The 20170-nt window shown below is 33.7% G+C and overlaps 1 protein-coding gene across 1 annotated transcript in view; it reads left to right on the top strand.

Annotated features, from left to right (window-relative positions):
* The first annotated feature begins 4351 nt into the window (after positions 1 to 4351).
* The window catches only part of LOC110019197 (zinc finger CCCH domain-containing protein 17-like), a 24185-nt gene continuing 8366 nt past the window's right edge, over positions 4352 to 20170 (top strand). Inside the window, 7 exon segments of the mRNA XM_020716780.1 lie at positions 4352 to 5293; positions 5412 to 5507; positions 5581 to 5670; positions 5791 to 5892; positions 6002 to 6148; positions 19204 to 19323; positions 19404 to 19463. Of these exon segments, the coding sequence (XP_020572439.1) occupies positions 4820 to 5293; positions 5412 to 5507; positions 5581 to 5670; positions 5791 to 5892; positions 6002 to 6148; positions 19204 to 19323; positions 19404 to 19463 (1089 nt within the window). The 5' untranslated portion in view covers positions 4352 to 4819.

The following is a 20170-nucleotide window of genomic DNA, read 5'->3' as shown; positions in this document are numbered from 1 at the left end:
TATATATAAAACTAATAATAATAATAATTTACGTAACACCAATTCAAATAATCCTGGTATAGACTATATAATGAAATCTTTGATATTTTATCAGAAGAGTTTTTCAGTCAAAATATCATCACTAATTTTTTATGAGAAAAATATTTATAATATTTAAAAAGGAATATAGTATATAAAAAATTAATTAATTTTATATTCAATTGTTTTAAACGTTTTCAAAATTTGAGTCCGATATTTAATTAAAAATAAACATGTGTTCAGGTGATCCTACTCTTTTAAAAAACAACAAAAAATGTGTATTTCAGGGGAACTCAAATTTCAACGTAGCCAAGTTTTTTATTGAATAATTATTTAAAAAAAAACAACAAAAAATGGGATGTAATAAAATTAATGATAAAATCCCAACCAAAATTTCTCATTTTTATCATTTTCAATTGTTCGACCGAATGCTGCATAAATAAGTTGTTCAAAAAAAAAAAAAAAACAATTGAATGATTAATTTGTACATATTAATGCTTCAAATGATCTATACGTAACGTAATAATCCCAAAATTTTGACATCTTTTTCACTCAAATTGTATCTTGAGGTTTATTTAACTTATGTATATATATTATATATATATATTGTGATGATTAAACGGATGGACGGTGCTGCTGCTGCGTCAGCTTTTGATAGGGGCAGTAATTAGGCACAAGGCATCAATCGTGATCACTAATAACTCGGCCAGAAGTCTACACAATACGACCTAGGCGCGACGCAAGCGGTACAAATATCAGCCGACGTAAACTATAAAGAAAAAAAACTTTATTCAATTTATAGCTTATTAAAAAATTATGGCGCAGAAATTGTTTTGAGATATGATTTTGTTTATTTCACACAACGGTGCAAGTGTTGCGAGACAATTGTTAATGATAAAAAGACTTGTTTGTCCCTGTCTGTTGTGCTTTTTGGAACTGAATTAAATTTGGCAAAAAAAAAATAGTTCAAATATTACAATTATAAATTTTCAAGCACCCTCTTCCATCTGTTTTTCAAATTCACACTCAATGATAATGATAAACCCGCAGTCCATATTTTTCATTTTTATGAAATGTACAATGGTTCGGTCCTGATGACTTTTTCGAACTCTTTTCCTAATCTTATTCAGAAGTAGGATATCAGAGACCAAAAGCAAATACCGGAGGTAAATCCTCCTGTAAATGTAAAGTAAGAGCATTCATAACTAAAGCAAAAAATTTTGGGCTTAAAGTTGATCCCTGTTGTAATCCAATAAAGTAGAAAAATTGTCGATCCTAATTGTTAAACCTTAAACCCTAAACTTATTTTTTAAAAAAATATTTGAAAATAAAAAAGTAAATGAAAAAGTGTTGCCTTCCATGATAGTTCCGAGTAAGGGAAGAATGGAAGGAGGATAAAAATCAGAGTTTCCGATCACTGTAAGTTGTGATCCCATTGTTGGGTTTCCAACCAGCTTCTAACAACTGTATTGCGAGGGTTCGTCGACAAAGGCTTTTGTTTTGGACAAAACATAGATGAGTTGGATGGAAATGAGAGGGTTTTGGGGAGAGGAGAGGGCTTTGGAGGAAAATGAGAGGGCTTCGGGGTAGAGAGGAACGAGGAAAGAAAATTAGGATAGGAGGGGGAAGGCTTTGATTTTAACTGTATAATAAATTATTTTCGACAGCTTATATTCACGACTTCAAATTCGTTGGTTCTTAATATTATTACCAGCTATAATTCCAATTGCTTATTATAAAAACACATATTTTAATACCCCAACAGATGATAGTTCAAAGATATTCGACGAAAAAGGACTGTCGGTTAATATATGTTTCTAACTGACGACTTATTATGGCGACAATAAAAAATACCGTTGACAAAAATATTGCTGTTAATAAGCGACAAAAATTCTATACTTATGTTGTCCAAATAATCTAAACATAAGCTGTAGCTACAAAGTCGGTAATTTACATTATCACCGACAGATAACACATTTAATTATTAAAAAAATCATGTTGATTAGCACCATACCAAATGACATGTTCATGAATAATCAACTCAATATAACCGTCTGCTAACATTTGCGTTTAAACGACGACATAAGATGGCGGTAATGATTTAAATCGTCGAAAAATTTTACTATTTATAAGCGATGACATGTCCTGTTGTTTAGCCGTCACAAATAACCCATATCATAAATCGTCGCTACACCGTCCGAAAATAAAATGTTTTTTGTGACACAAAGGCAAACCGTTAGTTTTAGCACTTTTTTTCTATGGTGTTAAAATGAGACCTATCAAGACATTGAAACGATTATTTTTTTATTTGTTGTTTGTCCATGTTCCTTTTATGTGCTTGAAAAGGCATAACCAATGGGAAATTATCATAGTGGCTACAACTTTCTTTAAGTTTTTGTACATATTGGATTACTAATGGACAAATTTTAAAAGATTCTTGTTATTGGCTACATAAATTACGACTTACTATTTATTATTGAAACGAAATAACAAAATCTTTAATGAACAAAGTATTTCTTTTGATACTATTATTGAGAAAATTCATTTTTTAATCGCATGCAAAAAAAAAAAAAAAAGGTGAGAATTCAAAGTGAAGTTGTCTGATAATCAACATGTCATTTATTTTAAGTAATATGGCAATGATCATGCCACTTATCTTTTATTACATTTTTATTTTACTTGTTTTGGCTTGTAATAATGGTTTCATTTTTTGGGTAGCTTCGAATTATAATTCATTTTTATGATTTTCAGCTTCCATGGTACTTGATGGCTGGAAAGTTGAGATGATATCTTGTTATGGTAAGATTTACCATATACTTGCATTGCGTTTAGCCTTATTCAATGCTTCCATTTTGTTTTACCTTGTTGCTCCCCTTTCACTTTGGGATGGTAATGTTATTGATGCTTACAAAATTTCTTGTTAATGGTTATAGTCTCTCTTGGTTGGATACTATTACTAATTATTTTCTAGCTCATATTCCAATCAATATTTTGTTGACTAGTTGGATGAGTGGACGCTACATGATTTTCGTGAGCTTGTTTGAAATGATTTGTATGCTTAATTTTGATAATTATACAAAAATATATCAATTTATTTTGCTGTATTATAAATTTTTGGTTGAGCAATGTTGAGTGCTCATTCTTATGTTGTTTGTATATCCTTCTTAATGTGGATGTTCGATTGAGACTCTTCCTAATTCTAAATGGAACCTTATCATAATTGTTCATTTGAATTTTTTTAACATTTTTTTAGCTCAACAACATTGTCTATAATTTTTTTTTATTTTAATGGATATTTTAGTTTTTTTTATTTACTTTTTGGGAATTTATATGCTTGTGTCCTAAAATTTTTCTTCCTAATTGGTTGCAAGTTTTGACTTAATGAAATTGGTAAAGTAATGCCAATTAACTTTTCAAAAAAAGGGCCCATTGATGGACAACAATACATTTAGCTATCACATGTTTATAAAGATGTAAAAGGGCTCCACTGGCTATCATAAATCATCAAGGATAAATGTAAAGTTGAATTTTGTTAGGGAAGCCATATTAACCAAACATGTCTCTCAAAAACTTGTTATTTTGGGGGTTTACCCTTTATCATGACACTGGATTAGCTAGAATTGAGTAATAAAAAAAAGGCATTATACCTAGCTAATTAATCGAAGTTTTAGATAAAATTGTTAAAATGATTATTTTTTTTGTCATTATGATAATTTAACTTAAATAAATATTTGATAAATTAATTAATAACTAGCAATTTTTATTTCATATTTTTTGATAATATAATATAGTAATTAATTATTTATAAGAGGAAATTATTATGTGTAGATAGTGGAATCGTGTGTGTGTCAGGTAGGAGTGTACTTGAGTCAAATTGACTCGTAAAACCAACTTAGGCTTGCCTTTATAAATAGATAATAACTAAGCTCGATGGACTAATAAACCAATTTTGAGTAAACCTGAACTTCTCTTTTAACTTGTGAGTCAACTCTTTTAAGAAATATTAATACCTACTTGGCTCATAAATTGTAAGTCAACTCTTTTAAGAATTATTAATATTAATTTAACTTAAAATATATTAAAATAGTTTTTTATTGCCTCTCCACTTTTCGTCCTTATTATTATTTTATTACGGACTTTTTTTATCAGAATTATTTTATATTTTTACAATAAATGAATTAGCATATAAGATAATCAATATAAAGTTGAATTAAATTTAGACTTAAATTACACTTTGATTAATTAATCAAAGTTAGAAATTCAACCTAAGGTGGCAAGGCGCAACCTGCGGAGTATAAAATTGTGTATGGTTAGTGTAATGATGTGTGCCTTACGTAGTTCCGCATAATCTCTTCCTCGTTGGAACAGAGCGATTCACCGTCTTCCATCACGGGCGTCGAGCGCCCAGAAGAATGGAACTGGCCCTCATTCTTGCGGATTTATCCACAATGGAGATGCTCCAAATCGAAATCTCGATCATTATGGCCCTTTTCGTCTCCAATATTCCCAGCAGCCTGCTCCAATCTATTAGTTGCCGTTATCTGTTGCAAAGATCGATCCAGGGAGGACTCTGAGAGAAGAGACGAAGGGCTCGCCTATCTCTTTGCTTTCTTTTCCTTCAATTTGCCGTCTATGTTTCTTCTTTCCAGCTTGCACTTTAGGCTTTTAAAGATCCTCGTCCTACAGCTTTATCTTCTTCGGACCGCTGCTTACAGCTCCGTGTCAGGGCTTTACGGTTTTGATTATAGGGTCTTGCTTGGTACGTACTCTTTCTTGCTTTCTTTTCGTGTGGGTCGTATTCATGGACATCGAGCCGGTAAAGAGATACGGAAACAAGAGGGTTAACCATAGAAGAGGGTCTTCACAAGCGGCGCCAGACCGCACAAGCAACAAGGTCTGCTACCATTGGAGGGCAGGGAGGTGCAGTCGTTTCCGTTGTCCATATCGTCACAGCGAGCTACCGCAGCCTCCTGATGGCGCCATCTCCAACAGGTCGGCTTTCAACGAAAATAGAGGATTCCATTCCCAGGGGCTCGTTTGGAGAAACTCCAAAAGCTACAACGCCAGCATCAACCAGGGTCCTAGTTCAAGGTGGGGCAAAGATCACCCAGGAGAGGTCTCTGGCATCTCCAAGCCGCTTCTTAAATTTCACGATAAGATCTGCAACCATTTTATAGCGGGGACTTGTTCATATGGGGAGAACTGTAGATTTCTGCATTCATGGTTTGTCAGCGATAGCATCTCTCTCTTGACTCCTCTTACGGGGCACCAAAAGGTAGTTTTAGTCACCATGTTTCATAAATTTTAGCACAATTCGTGTCATTTGTTCTGGCTTGTTGGCTTAAAAGCTTCAACTGGTGTCCGGGTTCATATTCGTCGGGATGTGATTGCAGGGTGTCAGTGGATTTGCTCTTCCTGCTGGGTCTGATAAGCTGTACACAGGAAGCAAAGATGAGTCTGTCCGGCTATGGGATTGCGAGACAGGGCAGGTGCTTCTCGGTTTGCCATTCATTATCCTCTGTATAGTGGAATCAGAAGATTACCAAACCTGTTTTTTGATAGTGTGCTGGGCTGATTAACTTGGGAGGTGAAGTTGGCTGCATGATTGATGAAGGCCCATGGATATTTGTAGGGATTCCTAATTCTATTAAGGTTAGGTTATATAAATAATTCCATGGGAAACCAGTTGATGTTTGTATTGGTATTTTTATTTTTGTACTGCAAGTATAATTATTAATCTATTGATTACATTCTTGTTGGCTGATATCATAGGCTTGGAACACACAGAGTGCGACTGATTTAAGCCTTAGTGGACCTACGGGACAAGTTTATGCCATGGCAGTTGGTAACGAGCTGCTATTTGCTGGAATACAGGTTTGCTTTTGTGCGTTCCATGCCTGAGTGTGGATGAATTTTTGGTTTTTTGCAAAAAATTGTTGTAACCAGAGAAAAAAGCCAGCAAGGTTCTGCCTCTTTTTTCTAGGATGGAAGTATTTTGGCATGGAAGTTTATTTGTGTTGAGAACCGCTTTGAACCAGCTGCTTCACTTATTGGTCATCAACTAGCTGTGGTTTCACTTGTTGTGGGAGCAATGAGGCTCTATTCTGGTTCTATGGATCATACTATAAAAGTGAGTGTGCCTGATTATCTCATAATTCGCTTGAACTTTCTTGAAAATGGAAGTAAAAGTTAATTCTACTTGATGTATGCAAATTAAGTGTTTTTTATTTGATATAATGCCCCCAGACATCTTTAAAACTTATATTTTTATAGTAAAGTAATGCATTCAAATAGAGTTATGTTAGAAAGGGATCAATTTTGTTGTCTTATTTTTTTAATGCCTGATTTAGATAAGGAGCATCCTGATTAAGTGCCCTAATCTTTCCTTTAGCCCTTGGAAGGTATTCTTACATGTTCTCTATGTTTGAACTATTCAAATCTGAGGATGACGCATGTTAACAAGATGCACTTTGTCAATATTCCAATGCGGAGTACGCACTTATGAAATGAATCAGAGTGAATATTATGTCCTGTTGCAAGTGCACTTAACTATCATTATGGACATTATTTGATGTAATCTTTTGATATAATTGATTGAGAACTAATTTATGATAAATGCATTCTAGAGTGGCGGTTAAGCACGTTCAGTGTATTCTGAAGGTCTTGGGTTAAGAGTCATGGAACTAGTCCCTCTACAAATGCTGGGGTCGGGCTACATACATCAATCTTTTCTTAAATCTTGCATTAGTGGGAGCTCCATGAATTGGATATGTTCTTTTTAATCAAATTGATATTTTCTATATGCATTAAGGATTCTAATTCAAGTGTCTCCTTATCAAATGCTTTAATTTGCCTTGAATTTGCTTGTATTGATGAATGAGGAGTTGTGTAATTTTCTATTTCATCGAATTGAACTCTATTAAGAGGCCTAAAAAACTTCGCTGAAGTTAGATTACTATTAACACATTTGCCTTCCTAAGAATAACAAAATGAGAATGTTAAGTTTATGTGAGTTGTTTAATTCGGCCTAAAAATAAAAAGAAGTCATTTATATTGATGTCAATTATAAAATATGAATTTGTGATGATAATGAAGAATTAATGACGAAGAAATAAATATTATTTGAAAATTCCTTGTTTTGTTGATATTAGTTGCAGAATGTAATGTGTGGAGGCTGATTGTGTCAAAGCAAAAAATACATCCAATACCTAGACCGGGCTACCAGTGCATGGCTGTGCGATCCAATGCATGGCTGGGTGACCCATCTCCATTGTGGGCAACTCAATGCCCAACAACACTATAGAAATAGAGCACAAGGGAGTCCAGCCGCCTAGGAGAGGCACAATTGTGCTCGGATTGCTCCTGAAACAAAGCATCCAGAAACTCTGCACCAAGGGATGGGTGTTAGGCGCCTGTAACTGAATTTTTTTGTTCGTGCTCTAAGTGCTTGTTTTTTTTTCTTGCGTAGCGTGTGTACAGAGGTGCGAATGCGGGCGAACAAAATAAGCTGTGCGTGAAAAAGATGAAGTGAGTTAAGTGGGTGGATTTCTGCGATATCTCTTATGTGAAAGAGAGATGAGCATTCGTGAGTTCCAAGGATTAGTGAGATTTGAGTGTGTTTTAATATGTACAATTCTCCTCTTTTAATAATAAATTTCTTGGTGTGGTGTGAGTGTGATTTTTTTTACTCAATTTTTTCATATTAAATCTTGGCGCTCTTTACATTTTCTGTGTTTTATTATTTTGTGTGCTTCTGTTCTAACTTTTGCTTTGAATCTCTTGAATTGATTTACGTGGCTTCCTCACAAGTGGCATTAGAGTATGATTTTTTAAAGAACTTTTGGTTCGGGTGGGAGCAATGACTGGCAAAGCGAGATACAAAATGGAGAAATTCAATGGATCGAACCTTACTTTCTGAAAAATGTAAATCGAAGATATGCTGTATAAGAAAAAAGGTATTTTCTACTAGAAGGAACCACCAAGAAGCCTAAAGGTCCTTTAGGGACTGTTGCAGACTGCTCAAAAAGTTGTGTTGATTATTACAAATTTAGGCCCCGTTTGAGGCAACTTATTTGTTGTGGTTGCGTTTTGAAAATGCAGGCGTGCCTTTTGTTTGGTGCTTTCGCTTAGCTTATCCAAATAAGCGGTCTGGGATTATTAATAAATGTTGTTGAGGGCCCGCCGCGTTCTTTCCTCCGCTTACTACCCGGATGCCCTTAGTTCCTCCTTGCTCAACCCCCAAGCGTGCTTTCTGCCCTAGGTAATTCCTTGCTCGCCTCTCTCCCTCGATTGCTCCTCTCTCGCGATCAGTGTTGTCTTTTACCTCTTCCTCCTCCGATCTTTGGTTAATGTGCTTTGTAAGTAATTTTTGATGGAATGTCTTTGTATAAGCGATTTCTGACTATTTTTTGATGGAATAGTATTCTCCATGCTATTTTTCGATGGAATGGCTTTTTTTTATGCAGTTTTTTGTTTTTTTAATGGAACTTGGAGAATGGGCAAACTTCTGTGCTTGATTTGAAGATAACAAGTTTTCAACTGCTCATTTGAAAATGGTGCTCATTCTTAGATGGCAAGTTTTCGGGTGCTCTGTATGTTATTGCCTCAAATGAAAATAATTGGATGGGCTTTCATCAATTCATTTGATGTTTGTGTGACAATTTGAAAATTGGATGTAAAATAATGTTTGGTTTGTTCGTAGACTTTTATCGGGTGGCCTGTTTGCAGTTGCATCTATTCAATATTTTTTCTCTTATGCTTCAGTTATGAATTGAAAAATGAATGAAAGAGGATGCTTTATTTGTTGATGACAATGTTTCGGGTGGCTGTATGTAATTGCATTGCACCAATCTTGATTGTTGGACACAAGGGATTGTTCGGTTTTCATGGTAGCAATCTTGATTGAGCATGTAGAATTTTGAAGTGTTGGCTCCATTTTTATTTATACGGTGGTGAAACTTTAGCATTATATGGTAGCCAACTCTTATCTTATTGGCGGACATTTAGAACTTTTCCTTTAGATTTTGCTTTTGGCGATGAAGTTTGAATTGAGTGGTGGTTGCTTGCATTCTATTTTAACTAGGGATTCTTTCCATCTTTATAGTAGAATTCTATGACACCCTTCTTTGTGGCTATTATAAGTTGTAGTTTGGTGGCTTGGCTGCCTATCTAGATTCTGTGAATTTCTAATGCATGCACAAACATTTTTTGGCTCCTAAGAAGGTTTGTGGACTTTGACACATAATTTGGTAGCTAACATTTTCTGGCTCCTAAAACTTGGTATGAATAAACTTTTTATTTCTATTTTTTAATCTTGAGTGTAAATTGGAAGTGTGATATCTTTTGCATATGGTATAGTTATGACTAACTAGTTTTGGTGAAAGTCGTCTTTTTGTACCAGCCTAGATGAGGTGGATTTTATAAATAAATATTTTGAGGGACGAAATTAAGAATTTTAGCCAGATAAAATTTCTCTTGTTTCAATCTCGTGAGTGCAAGTTGCATATGTGATTCCTTTGAGTGTTCTATAAATGTGGCTACTTGATTTTGATGGAAGTCATCTTCTGTTACTGAAGTGAGGTTTGAATTTTCTTATTTGATACATTCACTTTTCATTCTTATTTCACCTTCAGTTTGTGTTGTTAAAATACAATTGTTCATTGATTTTGAATTCAAATATGTTTTGTGGGTGGTGGATTTGTTGGGGGATGGGTGGTGGCTACAATGGCGCTCAAAAACTATATTCGACGACATCATTCTCAAACGAATGTAGACTTCACCATGACCGACGATGATCAGATACAAGTCCCGCCAGAAGCATTTGAATTTCACGTAGCGCAATATATATCACAGTCAGAGGCAGAGTCACAGAAAGGGTGCAACCAGGATGACAAATGTATCTCAAAAATGGTTGAGTTGCGAGAGCAGAACACAGACGCTATTGTTGGATGTTGATTAGAAAATTATGATTTATTTTATAAATTCCATATTTATTTTATGTTCCTTGTATTATTGATATTTTAAATATTATTAGTTTTATGCTAAGTGTAATTGTTTTTTCTCCTTTTGCGATTGTTGTTCTTGTTTTTTTTTCTTTTGTGGGTTTGTGGGGTCTATGTGAGACGTTCGACCTTGTGGATTCTTCTGGATGGTCTGTTACTCACTGTTAGTTGGTGTCATATGTGAAATCTCGATAAAGACAACCAAATCTCTCTTTTCTTTTGGTTGTTGCGGTTTTTAAAGTACTTCTGGATGACCTTTTTCTGGTGATATGCATATGTGATATATAAAAGTTTGATATTACGTGAGCTAAAGACAATTATGAACCTCTGTTTTATAAGATTTGCTGCCTTCTTCTAGTGACATTATGGATAAGGTTGGTGTACTGAGTTCTCTGAGACCTCATGCCTGCACAAAACTATAATTGATTACTGTTTTGTCACAATTTATATGTGTTTTTTTATGGGACACTTCTTGTTTATTTTATTCAGATCATTTTTTTTTATTTTTCGTTCCTTGTAATTTTAATATTATTTTTTATTCCTTTATATCATACAGGTCAAGATTGATATTTTTGATTTTGAATTTTTTCACGCTGGTTGTAGTAGTTAATTTTCTTTTTTTATTTCATTCATTTTTTGTGTGAGTTTGTGTGGTTCATGATGAGACGTTAGACCTTGTGAGTTCTTCTGAATGACTTGTTAGTCGTTGGATGATTGTTATCACATGTAAAATTTTGATGAGGGCAATCAAGTACCTCTTTTCTTTTCGATGCAGTGTTTTTTGAGGTACTTACGAATAATACTTTTTTGTGATATAAATATGTGACACACACAAATTTGGTATTACGTGGGTTGAATGTAACCAAAAACCCCTATTTTGTAAGGTCTTCTTGTAGTGACAGATTTGTTGATTAGTGTACTAAGTTATATAAGATCTCGCACTCGTACAAAACTGTAATTGATTACTGTTTTTATCAATCTATACTTCTATTATCACTAATACATTGTCTTTTGGAGCATTCAGGAAAGACAAACTCTAGGATTTCAAGGACCTCCCGATGATTGCTTTGTGTCTGTGGACTTCAGACTTCTTTTTTGACGTCACGTCAGCCACATAGCTATGAGAGATAGTTTTATTAGTGTCTGCGGAGAATCACAAAGGACCGTGACTTCTTCTAGTGGGCAGATAAACTCGAAGAATCAATCACCGAGAGTGACCAGGGGTGCATATTATCGCTGGAGGACATCATAACTAATGACATATACACTCACCACTTTAAAATTAATATTATAATTTTATTAAATGTTATTTTAATAGTCTTTTTTCTTTTGTAATAATCATAATAATCACTGTAAGTGAGATGTATATATTATTTTTTGTACTGCTATGTAGTAGATTTTTGCTTCTTAAGTATCAAATATATTGCTATGACAGTTCTGTTGTAAACAACATTTTTGCACAGTGTCAGAATGATCATTTATCCAGAAATAATTGCAAAATAGCTGTTTTTCAACAGCGCAAACTAAAAAACCAATCAGCTTATCTGGATTAGCTGCTGCGCAATATATTTTCTGCGGCAGCTGGTTATCAGCAATGCTGCCTCAAATAGACCATTATTTTAATTTCAAAAAGTTAAATCATAGTTTTCTGACAGCCACCACATTTTAACATATTAGGTTGAAAGAAACAGTTTTTTGAAAATTTCTATTAAACAACAAGAAAACAGCTCCCCAAACAGAATTGCGATGACAGCTTGAAAAACAAAACAACCATAAAGCTATCCCAAACAAATCCTAAAACAATGACTCTGGAAGAATGGAAAGTACTTGATCGAATAGTATTGGGTTTGATCAATGCACTTTTCTCATCTATTGCTTTCAAGATTGTGAATGAAAGAACTACGATAAATCTCATGATTGCACTACTAAGGATGTTGGAGAAGCCCTCGACTTCAAATAAAATTTTCTTGATGAAGAGATTGTTTAATATGAATATATGAATGATAGTTTAGTGACTAATCATTTGAATAACTTCAACACTGTGATAAATCGGTTGTGTTCTGTAGGCATCAAGTTGGATGACATGATTAGAACACTATTAATTTTATTTTTATTGGCAGATAGTTGGGATTGATTAGTTACTGCAACGAGCGTCTTTTTAGGTAACATGAAGATAAACTTTGATGATATCGTGGGGTTAGTGCTAACTAAACAAGTTTGCAAGAAAGTAAGCTGCAAAACTTCAAATTTTGCTCGGAATGTTGAAAGAAGAAATTTTGATAGAAATAGCGGTAGAAAATGATTCAAATACAAGAGAGGAAAGTTTAGGTCATGAAGAAAAAAATTGAAGTGAATGTTGGAACTACGGGAAGAATGGTCTCCTCAGGAAGGATTGTAAAGCTCCGAAGAGGGTTGGTGGTGAGGGTTCAGAGAGAAAGTCCTTTAGTAATATCTACACAGATGGAATTCAAGGTGACTGCCTTGTTTTATCCTTAGATAATACTGATTCTTGAATAATAGATTTAAGTTCCTCTTTTCATGCATGTCCTACCAAAGAGGTGTTCAAAAACTATACTCAAAGTGATCTAGAGAATATTTATTTGAGAGATAACATGACCTGCAGTATTTTAGGAAAATGTGATGTTGATATCAAATTTTTAAATATATTATTCTATACTTTCAATAAAGTTAGAAATGCTCCATATTTAAAGAAAAAATTAATCTCTGTCTGTCAACTTGCAAGATTGGGTATGTGATTACTTTCACGGGTGATTATGAAGATAACTAGAGGGGTAATTGTGATGGCTCAGGGGAACATTGAAAACACTATTTCCCTGATCAATGAGATGTTTGAAACCATTGGTATTGCTAAAATAAAGGATAATGAAGGTTTTACATCGCAGACTTTGTCATATGAGAGAGAAAATTATGAAGTCTCTATTTTTTAAGAATAAGTTTCATGGTTTAAAATTTATAGATTTAAATTTTTTTGGCAAAAAATGTGCTTATGACAATCAAAAGAAGGCTACTTTCTCTAAAAGTGGGTCAAAGGTGAATTCCAAAAAGATGGTGTTAGTGGATACTGATTTATAAGGTTTTATTCTAGTTCAGTCTATTAGAGGTTTCCTGTACTTGTCACTTTCATTAATGATCATACCAAAAAGATATGAGTGTACTTTTTAAAGTATATATTTGATGTGTTCAATATATTTGAGAAGTGCAGGTCGTGGTTGAGATTGAGCCAGACTTGAGGTTGATGTAACTTAGATAAGATTTTGGTGGCAATTATTGTGATAAGAGGTTCAATAGTTATTATGCTTCAAAAAGGATCATGTATGTGTTCACTTTTCTAAGGACATCACAATAAAATGGTATGACTGAACACATGAATAAAACTATCACAGAACGTGCTAGAAGTATGACATTGCATGCAGACTTGTCAAAATGGTTTTGGGCAGAAACTGTGAATACTACAATTTATATAATAAATTGTGATCTATTAATACCTTTAAATTAAGACTTGAAGAAATCTAGAATGATAATGAGGTAAATCTTTCTCTCTCGAGAGTATTTGGTTTTTTATCATATGTTCATGTTTGATTTAAAATATGTCAAGTGCACTTTCATTAGGTATACCTCAGATGAGTTTACGTACAAGTTATAGGACCATTAGAATAAAAAATTCATTAACATGGATGTTACTTTCAATAAAATGAAGGTGTATAAGGACATGAACATTTCTTAGGATTGTCCATCAGTTTTCTGAATATTTGGAGTTAGAAGATACTGGTGATAAGGAGGATGAATAAAGGAAATGTATTCAATTTTATGAAGCACATGGAGTTCCTTAGACATCTGCTACTGAAATTAAGAGGTTTAGTAGAATCATACGACTAATACAGATGTATTCTTCTTTTTTGTACTATCTTTTTGCTAACATTAAGGTTAGCAAAAATGATGAACTAGAGTGCTATGAAGATGTTACTCAAGATGAAGATTCAAATGAGTGAGAGTTTATCATGAATGAAATCATTAAGGTCAAAACAGACATAGAATTTTACAGAATTACCATATGACAAAAAGACAATGCGAAATAGGTGGATTTACAGCTAAAATAAAGCCAGATGGTAGCAAAAGCTACAAGATAAGATTTGTTGTGAAGGGGTTTCATCAAAAAGAAAGAGTAGACCACTCATGGACTAACAGTGCTGTGCTGAGTGTGGTAGCAGATAAAGATTTACATCTAGAACGGATATATGTGAAGACAACCCACCTATATGGTTACTTAGAAGAGAAAATGTATATGGTGCAGTCGCATGGATATGAAATTCTAGAAAAAAATATAAAGTCCGCAGATTAAAGAAAAACCCTTTATGATTTTAAGCAGATTTGAAGACAGTAATACATAACGTTTGACATAGTTAAGTAAGACAGTGGATACATGAATAGTGAAACAAACTACTGTTGCTTCATCAAACATTTTGATTATTGTTATATTGTGTTTCTATTGTATGTGTTTGACATGCTGATTGTAGAAGCATATATGAAGAATATTAGAGACTTGAAGGAACAATTTTCAAGAAAGTTTGAGATGAATGATTTAGGTCAAACTAACAAAATCCTTGGTATTAGAATCAACTGAGACATGAGTGAATGTGCAAAGTTGTCTTGAGCAGAGATTATTGAGAAAGTTCTACACAAGTTCAATATAAGTGTGGCAAAACTAGTTTGCTCCCCTTTAGGTCGTCACTTTAAGCTATCTAAGAAACAATCACTTAAATCCGAAGCAGAGCAAGCACGAATGAAAATAACTCCCATGATTCAGCTGTTGGAAGTTTGATGTATGCGATGATATGTCCGGGACCAAATTTTGCACATATGGTGTGAGCGGTCAACATGTTCATGTGTAGTCCAAGAAAACATTATTGGAATGCGAGAAAATGAATTCTCATATACTTGAAAGGAATAATAAACAAGGCACTATGTTTCAGATGTGCAGGAATTATTCTATAGGGATTTCTAGATTTAAATCTGATAGGGGATATTGATAATAGAAGAAGTACAACAGAGTATGTCATCATATTGGGGAACACAACACTGACTTGGGTCTCCAAGCTACAATACATTGTTGCACTTTAAATTACAGAAGCTGTGTATATTGCTATCATTGAGAATAACAATAATGATTTGACTGCTGAACTTTATGACAAAATTGAGCAAGTAACAAGGGATTTGAAAGCTTGAAAGAAACACTCTCATTTACATGAAAGGAATAGTCAACATTGCACTTTATTTGAAAGCTTTATAGTGATAGTATGAGTGTTATTCATCTAGCTAAGAGCATCGTTTTTCATGCCAGGATGAAACACGTTCAATTGAGGCATCACTTTATTCGTTCACTCTTGGAAGATGGTAAGTTTTCTTTGGACAAGATAAATACAACTTAGAATAATACAAATATATTGACTAAGGTGGTTACAATTGAGAAATCGAAGCTATTCTTTGCTTCAGTTGGTGTTCATGAAGATTGAGACTAGAGGGCGAGCCACGCTGTATGAAAATGGTGTAAGTTTGGAGGAGAGGTGATGCGCCCCTGATGATTGTTATTTTTCTGCCTGTTTTATGTCAATTTAACTCCCTGGTAACAATGCCAAAAACTTGACCCGTCCCAAACTTACTTAGTAATTTAACTTTAAAAAATATGGTCAAAATATTGACCCAATTTATATTAAGTATTTAATGTGCAAAATCAAAATGTTATATAAAAAATATAAAAAGTTCACACTAGTAGTTATACGCAAGTGCACGTATCGCTTTAAGTAATATAGGACAATATCGATTCCACAGAGAAGCGCAATAAGAAATCTCTTAGGCTAATTTTAGTCTACTACTATCAAGTCTTAGTTTGAAAGATGAAAATTAAGATGAAAATTTTTTGAAAGATGAAAATTTTTATGATAATAACATAAATTACAATATTCAAACTATAGAAATTAAAGTAAGAAAGACAAGTTAAAATGAGTTTAATGAATGATAACAGAAATATAAGTAAAAGAACTAAGTTATTAAACTAATTTCTAAACTTCAAAGTTAAGTTTATTAAGACTAAACAAAGTTTTGTAACGAAGAGTTCAAATTTAATAAAATATCATTCCCCTTTACAATGAGTATATGGATTGAGAGGAAATTAAATTCTTTTAAAATTATATATATAAAATTATTTTGTGTCAAATAGGAGAAATCTCATTCTTTATACTCTTTCAAGTGCACAAAGAACATTGACTAATATAGAGTTTGGTCCCTAATCCGTGGTTGGCTGAGAGATATAGGCTGCCACTCCAAAACTCCCACTACTCCCTCACCTAAGGGCTAACAATCTCACATTAGTTTTCAATCAACTGGACCAAATTGAGGATTTTAATATGCCATCTTAAATTCTTCAATTCTGCATCCAACAAATTATATTTCCATATTTATTTACATTCAATCCCATGGATAACATCCTCACTCATGGAATTGAATGTAACTCTCACAATGTTATAGAAATCATAGCCCTTTCGGATTATATGTTTCTCAACAAATTTTAACCTTTCAATTGGTCAAATCAAAATGTAAATGAAGATCAAAGTTTGAATCATCACAAATTATTAACATTTTAAACCTTATAAAACAAATCAATTCTTCACAAAACCAAATTTCATTATAGGGAGAAGGATAAAAAAGACTACTTAAAAAAGACTACTTAGAATTCATGAGGATACGACAAAACACATATTTCATATATAAAAATAAGTTTACAAAACAAAGAAAGAAAAGAACATAACTTATCTCACACTTCTTCTCAATAAAATCTCTTGAAGTTCCCTTCTAGCACTTTCTCTCTTCACAATCACACTCAATTCTTTCCTAGAAATGTAATGAAGAAGAAATCTCTCACCTTCTCTCTCCGCTTACAACTCTAGAAAAAAATTCTCGTCTCCAAAGCCTTCCTCTCACTCTCACGCCACCCTCATGCCCTAGACTCATCTCCCTTTTAATTAGGGGCTGCCTCCTTTCAAAAGAAATTCAAAATTCTCTCCAAATTTCTCTCCAAAAGTCACATCTTTTGAACTCCAAAAGACATGTCCATCCATTCAAGAGACATATCCCTTCATTAAAGAGTCTTCCATAGTGTCTAAATGCATTGAATCACTCCATGAGGCGTTTGAATCCTTTGAAGCTTTCAAAATCCGCTCAAAATTCATCCCGAATTGCCTTAATCCATCTTATGCCGTCTTTGGTATCTCAGACGCCAGTTCTCTGGATTTTGGCGCCTCAGGCGCCACTTTGCAGCAGCTCCACCGTTTTGCTCAGTTTCTCCCCGTTTCAGTTGTGTTTCACTCCTAATAGATATACCTACAAAATAAACATAAAACAACATTTCTTGAAAGTGTAATTTCTTTCAAAAACATGTGAGAAATGTAAAGTAGATTAAGCATAGAAAGTCATATCGAAATGTGCCAAGTCGGAATTTTCTTTCTTACTCGTTTTTACTCCAAATTACATAATTTTTGCTTTAGTTTCTCAAAAAGTCATTTTCTTATGCCTGAAGCCAAAAATATGCAAATACATTCCTTTAAAGTGTAATATCATTAAAAATTATTAAAATTGAGCATAAAATATATATGAAAAAGTAGACAATTTTTAGGCGTGTCAAGAGGTGATTACAATCAGTCTCCAAGTGAGTAATTGTAATATGTGGAGGCTGATGTGTTAAAGAAAACATCGCACCCAACACCTCCACTGGGTCACCGACGTTTGGCTAGGCGACCCGGCATTGTTGTGGGGGGGGCTCAACACCCAACAACAATTCAGGAACAGACTGTGGAGCAGTCCAGTGCCCAAGAGGGGTGCAACTACACTCAGATTGTCTTGAAACAGAGCATCTGAAAACTTTGCACTCGGGGGGACACCTAGGCGCATGTAACCCATTTTTTTAGTTCATGCTTTAAGTCTTTGTTTTTTTTTTCCGATGCGTAGCATGTTAGTAGAATTGCCAATGTAGGCAGACATAATGAGCAGTGCGTGAAGGAGATGAAGTGAGTGGATTTCTGTGGTATCTCGTGTGAGAGGAGTGTTTGTGAGTTTCAAGAAGTAGAGAGTTTTGAGGGTGTTGTAATCTGTACAATTCTCCTCTTTTTCATGGTAAATTTCTTGGTTTGGTGTGACTCTGTGGTCTTGTCCCATTTTTGGGTTTTTTCATGTTAAATCGTGTTCATTGCATTTTTTGTGTTATATTATTGTATACTTCTAATCTATGTTTTGATTCGGATCTCTCGAATTGGTTTCCGTTGTTTTCTTACAACACAAAACATGAAGAAGTAACTAATGAATAATGGAATTTTTTGAGAATGAACATGAATATGCTATATGTTTTAAGTAATAAATGTAGAAAATTTGTTTTTGCGATGCTTTAGTGAATGAAAAAAGTAATATATTATGAGAAAGTAGTTATATGTTTGATGTTTTAAAAGATCCATGCTTTAAGGGATAATAATCAGGCTATTAAAGATTTTTTTGTCTTTAGTGATTTGTATTACACTTCTTGTTAATGCTGAAGTGCACTTAGACAAGCTTTTGGGCACATATATCAGTAATTTTATCATTTTTTCAGCGCAAGGGTTGGAATTCTAGCTGATGGTTTGCAGTCTCCATTCAATTTTAAGAAATATTATTTTAAAATAATTTCAAATTTCATTTAAATAAAGCATTGGCATTTGTAAAAATTTCAAATTGAACAAAATATAACATCATTTATCATGAGAGTTATGTTTGAAGACAAGAAGAAGTTATTCTCTAACTCTTATTACAGCCATCAAACCTTGTTGGATCTCCTCACCAGATAGCTGGCCGTTACATCTGTTTTGACTAGTGACCTCTGTTGATTCTCGTCCTAGGACTTCACATTTCAAAATAAGATGATATTTATAATTAAGCCGCATTGGAGCGTTATTAATTGACCATTTATTTCAACATTTTGTTTTCTTGTTGTTTTCGTCTTGGTAGGGATTTGTGTGCATACTGTTTTATCCTGATAACATCATTCATGTCCTTAAACTTTTTATTCTTTTCTAAAAGTTATTCTCCCATAGTTTCAAGCCACCTTCTTTATAGCACTAAAACTTCATATATATATTTTTTTCAGGTTTGGGACATTTGTACTTTACAATGCATCCAGACTCTAACAGACCATACATCTGTTGTTATGTCTTTATTATGTTGGAATCAATTTTTGCTATCGTGTTCATTAGACAGCACAGTAAAGGTCAGCCTTTTTCGGGTTGTTGTATTATTATTTGACAAAACTATGTTATCAAATCTCATGGTGTACATTTTCACTTTCAGGTTTGGGTTGCTACAGAAAGTGGAAATCTTGAAGTAACCTATACTCACAATGAAGGACAAGTATGAGCTATTTACCCTACTAAACCACATTTTTTTTTGCCGACTTTATTTGTCCTTTGTGAGATTGGATTAAGACAGTTGGTTTTGTTTGCTTTCTTACATTTTGATGCAGCGTAAGAAATTTTTCGGAATATGTTTGATCTTTTTTTAAACTCTATTTCTATAAGAATAATGTCACATTCTTCAAATAGAATCCTGAAGTAACATATACTCACTATTGTCGGTCAACTTTTCGATACATATAGATAGATTTGAAAATATGAATATGAAAAAATAATTTTGGAAATTTAATTTAATATAATAAATATATAGTTTGGGTTTTGAAAGTAGTATGTTTTAATTTTTGAAAAATGAGACCAAATGGATCTCATTCGTCCAATAGTTTACATAATCGTGCCTGATACCGCGAATACTACACCTTCCCGAAAGATAAGTGTAAACCTCGGCGATAGACCCAATCCTGCAAACTAAGAGATTTGTGACATTCATTTGGTCTGCGAACCTTTTATATATGACCGACAAATTCCCCTACCTAATATAAAGATTAAATAGGGTTTATTTTACCTGGGTTCCAAGTTCCCTATAGAGGCAAGCCCCTATAGTTAATTACATCTCAAATGACGGGAGTCACTTGAGAAAACTCTCGATAATGATCAATGGTTCTAGTCTTCAAGAATTCAAGGTTCAGGTTTTCAAGGTAGGATGAG

This window comes from Phalaenopsis equestris, unplaced genomic scaffold, assembly GCF_001263595.1.
Source record: "Phalaenopsis equestris unplaced genomic scaffold, ASM126359v1 Scaffold000053, whole genome shotgun sequence".
Taxonomy (NCBI): Eukaryota; Viridiplantae; Streptophyta; class Magnoliopsida; order Asparagales; family Orchidaceae; genus Phalaenopsis; species Phalaenopsis equestris.
Note: the sequence above shows the minus strand (reverse complement) of the source record. Positions and strands in the feature narration are given on the sequence as shown.